The sequence below is a fragment of the Lathyrus oleraceus genome, chromosome 7 (assembly GCF_024323335.1).
Source record: "Lathyrus oleraceus cultivar Zhongwan6 chromosome 7, CAAS_Psat_ZW6_1.0, whole genome shotgun sequence".
NCBI lineage: Eukaryota > Viridiplantae > Streptophyta > Magnoliopsida > Fabales > Fabaceae > Lathyrus > Lathyrus oleraceus.
The window spans coordinates 437,510,078-437,518,736 of NC_066585.1; the positions used below are offsets into that span (position 1 = coordinate 437,510,078).

The following is an 8,659-nucleotide window of genomic DNA, read 5'->3' on the forward strand; positions in this document are numbered from 1 at the left end:
AAGCGGGGAGGAGATGATGAGACTAGTCCTAAGCATAAATTTAAAATTTTAAGCGTTGAAAAGATCTGACTAATAAGCTGCAATCCAATAGACAAGAACGTCATATAGAAACTCAAATTTCCCTTGGACTTTAGAATCAAGCAATAAACAATATACCAATAGAAAGTTGGAGAGAAAGGTATCAAATAAAGATAGCAACATCCAAGCTTATCAACTCCATAATCTTCAAAAATTGCCCATACATCAGATAACTTCCAAAAGATGGCATTAGACATAAGTTCAAGATAACAACTTCACAATGATCATGTTGCAGATGAACTCAAATGGATCTTCAATTTTGTATCAGATGAAAGTTCACTTCACAAGTACTTGGTTTCATGAAAGTTGGCATTGGCCAAGTCCTTTGCATAGGGAGTGTTGCCTAAATTCTAAGTCCAATAGTCTCAGATCAAACCAACAGTCCACACAAAGTGTTTTTTAGGGTTTTTGCTCTTATTATGTACATTAAGGTCAAAATACCACACAAACACACAAGTATATACAAACACAATATATCACAAAATATGGTCCAAGTGGACAAAGGGAAAAATGACATTAAAGTAAACAACTTGAATGGTATGAATAATGGCAAATGAATAAAGCTTAAAAAATAAGGTGCATTAAAAATAAATGACTTAAAATTAAATGTTAGTTATTAGTTGATTAGAAGTTAGTATTGCTTTTGCTTTGTTTTTGTTTAAGTCATTCTTTGGAGAACACTCAACCCACTTATCACAAGAATGGATCCTTGAACCAAGACATCTTCAAAAGGAAGGGAAAAAGGCCAAGTTTCCATACAATACCATGAAAGATGGGAGACTTACAATCTCACTAACTAGAATGTTATGCCTTTTGTGTCACAAATTTAGCGCTATGTTAAGCAATCGTAATTGGACTTATGTAGAAGTCACAACTATTTGAGGTCGAGCAATAGAATTTTGGTGCTAATACATGTTAGAGACATAGTATGATAAACTATGCTCATGAAACATGCCACACACAAAAAAGAATATGCAAAATGGGGGATCTAATCCCATCCATACTTATGTTGATTTTTGCAATCAACTAGCCTTACGATATAGAGATATCATAGGTCCATGACATGAACGGAAAAATAAGGGGAATGAGATGAAGAGGGAGGGGGAAGGGATTAAACACAAATTGGTCAAAGGGGGACTTTTTCCAAATTAAGATCATTCATTCATTTTGGGAGATGGAATGTACATTCCATCAATCCTCTAAATCTAATGATCTTAACCTAGCAAAGTTAAATCAACCTTGACCAAGGCCCAACAACACAAGTCAAACTCACAAAATCAATTAAAATGGCTCTACACAATTTATTTGGCATTTAAACAGTTAAAAATAATAAAAATATACATTAAATTAAATTATGGTTGGTCAATTTCCTAAAACCTCATCAAAACACCAAATAATTGGCCATGAGATTTATCATAGGTCAAACAAGGTCAAAGGACCTTGGAGAAATTTTTTCATAATTTTTGGAAACTTAAAAGTATTTTTAAATAATTAAAAATATTCACAAAATCAATTAAATCATGAAACATATTAATAATGATCCAAAAATATATTTTAATTCAGAAAATGAAAAAGGATTTTATTTAAATTTTTTTGGTGAAACTCTCATATTTTTTGGATCAATATTAAATTTAATATGAATTAATGAAAATAAAACAAATAAAATGAAAATCAATTAATCAGAAAAAACATGGACCACTTGATCTCCCTCAATAATTGAGGTGGCAGATCAAGTGGACCAAAACACGCGTTCCATCATACATTCGAGTCAGCGCGCCACACCAATGGTATTCAAAAGGAACGCTCATGATTAAAACAAAATGACTTGATCCTATGGCTCAGAACCTATCCAGCTCATCACCGGAGCAAAGCACCGGTCGTCTTCTTAGGCGACTTTGGCCGGACTGGTTCTCTCATCACCATCACAAAAATGAAAAAGAATGACATGATTTTAAAGTAAAAATGGCACTGATCACGAATCTGGCCTCAATTCATCCTAACTCCAAGTATATTGAGAGATACATGGAGTTGAAATTTGAGGTACATGAACTGAGTTACTTCGATTTGGCCTCAAAGCAACTCAATCTTCTTGTCTACATTGGTAGTACTTCATACAACCAAGGATCCAACCAATGTAGACAAACTTGCAATTCTCTTGACTTTTGGGGCTCATGGGAGATCATATATGCATACTATGATAAAATTTGAAGTGTCCCTTGAAATATTTGATCAATTGGTAAATAAGCTTGTTGAAGAAGTTACTCAAGATACCCAGATGAACTAAGGTTTCCAAGGAAAACCAAATCCAAACTCTTGAAGAATTCTTGATCAAAATAACATGCAAAGATCATGGGGACTCATATATGATGCCTAGAGCCAATGTGGATCATTTCTTGGTTGAGCTCTTAGCAATGAGGGTCTTAAACCCTAGATGTGAACTTGATAGATCAAAAGGGATCAAGTTCCCTACCTACAAAAGAGTTAGACAAGTGCAAAGACATATTTTTGGTATTTTAGTTAGTAAAAATGATAAAATACAAAGTATGATACAATCATATGATGCTTGGTGATCTCTCCCAATACAAACCTGATGAGTGAGGGGTAAGGAGGGTACCAAGATATGATCCTAATGCCAATGCATATGATAAGATAGCATGAGGGATCTTAGGGTCAAAATTGGGGTCTTACAACATTCACCCACATATTTTTCTTGAGAGCCTCATTGATGCTGACAAGTTCAGATTCTACAATCATGACACTCTGTATCACATCCCCTTCAGAGTCAATCTCAATATCATGCAACGACAAAAATTCTATAAGTCTCCTTAGTATTTGTCTAACTCTCGATGGACTCTAGAACTGTGTAAGGTCACCTTCAGAAGTAGGACCACCTTCAGAAGTTCCACCTTTAGAGGATGGACCACCTCCAGAAGCTCCACCTTCAAAAGTTATGTCTTCAAAGGTTGGGCCACCTTCAGAGTCAGATCCATCATCAGAGTCAGACTCACCTTCAGATTCAGAGTCATCTTCAGATTCAGATTCTCCTTCAGAGTCAGAATCATCTTCAGAAGCAAAATCTCCTTCAGAGGAAGAATTAGACTCTAGTGTTGGATTGCGACTTTCTCCAATCTCATGTTTATGATTCTTTCTCAATGACATCTTTGCCGACTTCAACTGTATTAGTGAATGGGCAATAGATCTTATAAGCACCTGTACTGAGGTAACCTATAAGCAACATGACTTTTCTTTTGTCATCCAATTTTCTTCTAGTAACATCTGGTATATGCTTGTAACATACAAAATGAAAACACCTTGAAATGAATGACACTTTGATTTCTTCCAATCCACTTCTCAATAGGAACTACTTCCTTTAACTTCTTTGTTGGACATCTGCTAAGCACATATACTGAAGTAGAAATTTCTTAGGCAGATTCTTCTCCCTTAGCATGCTCCTTGTCATGTCAAGTTAAGTTCTATTTCTCCTTTCAGTAAGACCATTATAACATGGAGTGTATGGAGCAGTCACCTAATGCTTAATACCATGTTCCTCACATAACGTTTTGAACTCTATTAACTTGAACTCACCTTCACCATCGGTTATGAGGATCTTCAACCTTTGTCCACTTTGATTTTCAACCTTCACTTTGAACTTCTTGAACTCAACAAACACTTCATGTTTGAACTTAATGAGTACTACCTATGTCATTCTTGTGAACGCATCCACAAATGACACAAATTACTTGTTTCCACCAAGTGAACCTACCTCAAATGGACCACATACATTATAATTCACCATACCTAAAGCATGAGTTACTCTTGGAGGAATTTTTTATGAGAATAGAAATCTTGGTTGCTTACTTCTCATGCATATATCACATGATTTCCCCGGTGCCACAATCTTAGGAATTCCATGTACCAGATTCCTTAAACTCAAACTCCCTAATATTTTGTAGTTTAGATGCCCCAATCTCTTATGCCACATCTCACTTTCCCTTTCAGCACTTCTTGCAGTAAGGCATTGAGTGTATGATGTTGCAACACTCACCTTGAATGTCTTGTTTCTTCCTAGTTCATACTGCATAATTAACTTCTGATTATGGTCATACAACTTTAAGAGGTTGTCCTTCACGGTTACTGAAAAACCTTTTTCAATTAGTTGACCTACACTCATCAGATTGTTATTCATGCCAGGAACATATCATACATCCTTGATTATTAAAGTTTTGCCATCGTTCAACTTAACTCTGACATTTCACATTCCTTTAGCATTCAAATACTCATCATCAACACATCTGATCTTGATCCTTTTTCTAGAGTCAAAATCAACCAGCCATTGCTTGTTTCTAGTTAGGTGATTTGAGCAACCAATGTCCATATACCACTAGTCTACCATTGATCCACAAACATTCTTATATTCCATCAATAACACAGATTTATCGTCAGAATCTACTCTTGCTATGTTGGCTTCTTCACCCTTGCTAATCTTGTTTGACTAACAATCAGTAGCAAACTGACCAAACTTGTTGGAACTGTAGCACTGAACCTTTCTCTTGTCAAACTTCTCCTTTCCCTTCTGAACATTCTAATGTTTCATATCATAATTGGAGAGTTCTGACTTATGAACACCACCACGATACTTTTTTTTATTCTCTAGCCATGATTGCTTCTAGTTATTCTTACCAGGAGAAGCTTTTAGAGTCTGTTCTATCTCATTTTCAGTGTTTCTTTCAGTCAAACACAACTTTTGTGCCTCTAAACTACTCTGAAGCTCTTCAGTTCTCATGGTTCTAGTGTCTTTAGAGTGTTCTATTTCTACAACTATGTAATCAAACAAAAGAGTAATTGATCTCAGTGCATTTTCAATGATTACTTGTTCAGAGAGTATTTCTCCACAATACTTCATCCCATTCGTAACCACAATCACTATGGTGATGTAATTAGGCACATTCTCATTGTTCTTCATGCTGAGATTTTGATATTGCTTGCATAGGGACTGGAAATTGATCTTCTTCACTAATGTGTCACCACCATAGCACCGTACCAGTGAATCCAATGTCGCCTTCGCCATCGTCGAATCGATAATTTTCTCAAACACCTTCGTATCTACACACTGATGGATATATAACAACGCCTTCTGATCCTTCTTGTCAGTTTCACGTTGCACATTTCTTTGCACTTTTGTTGCATTTTATACAACCGGTGTGTAATCGTCATTGACGAGACCAAGAACATCTTGAGCTCCGAATAACACATGCATCTGAATTGACCACCGATTCCAGTTCTTTCCGTCGAATACTGGAAGCTTTGTGTTCAAGCTACCGTTTTCGTCGTTCATCTTCGTTCTTCTGCAAATCACTCAGTTCTTACCAACACTCATGTTTTCCAAACCGCGAGAATCAAGATCTGTGATTCTCCTTGATTTGAACTTCAATTCAACACGAATATCAAGAACAAAATCATCACACACCTCACAAGAATCAAATTGGAGCTCTAAATATCAATTGTTGGAGTTCAATAATGAACTTCTATTAACAATGCACAAGAATTTGAGAAGATGAAGAGAGAGAGAGAGAGAGAGAGAGAGAGAGAGAGAGAGAGAGAGAGAGAGAGAGAACTCTGTAACTAACTTTCACTATTCAATTTTTTTTTTAAATTCCGTTACACATTCAACTTACTTTGGGCTTATATATTTTCACCCAAACTCGAATGCACATTAAATGAAAATTCAAATTTAAATACAAATGTAAACTTAAATGCAAAAGAATCTCAAAACTAAACTAACTTAAATGTTGAATTACATTCATCAGCATGCAACTACATATTGAAGATTGGTAAGTTTATTCTATATCTAGTTTTTAATCATACGAGAGTTACTTACATACATAATTGTAATGAAAAATTTCATTTGATCAACTTCTATAAAAAAAAAGATTAATTGTTATGCATTGTCCGTGTAAAAAAATTTACACTGTGAATACATCACAATCATCCGTTTGTGTTACTTTACATGTGATTATAATAAAAGTCAAACTTCTCTAACAAACCAATGTTGTAATCAAGTGACAGTGTAAAATATTTTTACACCGTTATGTATTCCAATTAAATTCATAAAAAAATAAACTTATATTGTTTAATAATTATATAATTTTATACTTAAAGCCTAAAAGATAGACTGATTTATAACAAAAGACATTATTCTTAGTATTTTCTGATCGCAAATTTTCTATCTCATTTTATTAATTATGTAAAATAAAATATTATTAGTTTTTATATATAAACACTATTCAAGTTTCTATGAATTTTTAAGAATAAATACAATTAATATATTCTAAACTATTTTTTTAATGACAAATATTATTAATAATTATTGAATAAAATTTAGGAAAATTCTTATCTACTTATAACAAAAAATTGGGTAGAGTTATTATAGAATAGATTGTCTCGAAAATTTCTCAAATTCAAAAATTTAATAAATAATTAAAGAGATTATTGAAATATACTATTAGTGTAACTGTTATTCAATTAAAACTAATTATTTTAACATGTAAATATAAAATTAAAAATAAAAAATAAAAAAAAATAAAAAATTAAATCATTTTAATAATTATTTATTTCATATAATGACGAATGATTTTATACTAACGGTATATTTTAATTAATCATATATGATAAAATTAAATAGTATTAAATAATTGGTTGAAACATGTGTAGAGAAGTTATCGCATAAAATTTATCTAAGAATTGCCAGATAAACATTGTTATGTAATATAATTCTGTAACTGTAATATTGTTTCTAAGGTAAATGAAACATGAAACACACGGTGTTACAGATGCTTCAATCTTTACCAAAACATGATTTGTCTAAGTCGGTGAATAAAACAAGCACAAAGTGTATTGAGGCTGGCATGGTATGCATGGTATAAAAGAGAGAATCACATTACTTTATTTATGTAACTGATTTGTTCACACTATTATTCACATACTCACGTTTAAATGACTCGCATATTAATTTGAAATTAAATTTTGCTGTCAAATAGAACATTATACAAATAGTCGAGTCTTCCTTTAAGCATAGTTTCTGCCTCGGATCACCTCTATAAATTTCAACCATTTTCAGAAGCTAAATATCATAAACATTTTCAATAATAGTCTCTTGCAATACCAAAAAAATGGCGGCAAAATTTTCAGTTCCAATCAAAATCATCTCCTTCTCAATATTACTTTTCATAACCATTAACATAGTTAATGGTCAAGCTCAACCAAATCAATCAACCTTGGTGTTCTACCTACAAGATGTCGGAAAAGGACCTAAAGCGACCGTTTCACCGGTTATAGGCATCAATGGCAAGGTTTGGTCATACAACACATTTGGAACAATATTTGTTGTTGATGATCCTGTTACATTAAGTCCTAGTCCATTTTCAACTCTAATTGGAAAGGCTCAAGGTACAATCACAGTAACTTCTCAAGATGGCGCAAATGTGAACATAGTTTTGTCAATTGTGTTTAACGATGTGCAATATGCTGGTAGCACTTTAGAAATTCAAGGTACAAGTCGTCAACGTGATAATTTAAGAGAGCTTGGTGTTGTTTCTGGAACGGGAAGATTTCGATTTGCAAGAGGGTTTGCTGTGTTTGAAACTATATCTTATGATCCTACAAGTAGTGAGTCTGTTATTAGGTTGACTGTAACCTTGGCAATACCTTAAAAACTTATGTATTATTACATGGTTAATGCTTGTTAAAATAGTCATATGGATGTATGATCATGCAAGCTTCATATATGTACCAATAAACTAAAATCAAATAGCAATATATGAACATCTTATCTTATTAGTTATATACTTTTATTAGTCTTATATTTTATTCCTGGTCCAACATGGATGGTGATAATATAGAATAGTTGTAAAATATTTAATCGGTTAAATTGCACGTCAATATGTTTAATGCCATGTGATTTTAAAATTCTAAATCTCACGTTTTTTTTGGCAAGTTGTGTTGAACATAAAGAGACAGTGAAGAATAATGAGATGATTTGTCCGACAACTTAACAACATTATAGTTGAAACTATCCAAGGAAACTTATTGTAACTAACCTAACTATTTTCAGTTATATAATTAGGAGTTAGTTATGCTACTCTAACTAATTGTAACTAATATAAATAGTAGTTCATTATTCTCTCTTAGTAGATTTGTGTAATAGTTTCTTATGATCAATGCCATGAACCTTGTTTCATCTTCTTCAATTGAGTCGTAGTTTCTCCTTTTACATGGTATCATCAACATTTGAATCTTTCTCCATCATTTCTGCTGCTTACACAAATCTCATCAATTTCAGTTGAATTCATTTTTCTTCCTCGTTCTTTTCATATCAATTCATCTAATCTTCTTTCTTCTTCCTTTCTACTTCAACAATATCAGTTGAAAACCCTTCAAGCTCAGATAAAGTACCTACTACCATTTCAAATCTAAACAAGGGATATCAAAATGATACTCTCAATCCCTATTTCATGCACCCAAATGAAAATCCTGGACGGGTGTTAGTTACTCCTTTTCTGAATGCAAGAAATTATCATTCTTG

General features: G+C 33.1%; 1 protein-coding gene across 1 annotated transcript; it reads left to right on the forward strand.

Moving 5' to 3' along the window:
• Positions 1-7,060: 7,060 nt before the first annotated feature.
• Positions 7,061-7,918, forward strand: LOC127100790 (pterocarpan synthase 1). Its single transcript, XM_051038065.1, has one exon. The coding sequence runs from the start codon at positions 7,248-7,250 to the stop codon at positions 7,785-7,787; it is 540 nt and encodes a 179-aa protein (XP_050894022.1). The 5' UTR covers positions 7,061-7,247; the 3' UTR covers positions 7,788-7,918.
• The last annotated feature ends 741 nt before the right edge of the window (positions 7,919-8,659 follow it).

Excerpts from the sequence above, each read along its gene's own strand:
- LOC127100790 (XM_051038065.1), top strand. The coding sequence starts at position 7,248 with ATGGCGGCAAAATTTTCAGTTCCAATCAAAATCATCTCCTTCTCAATA.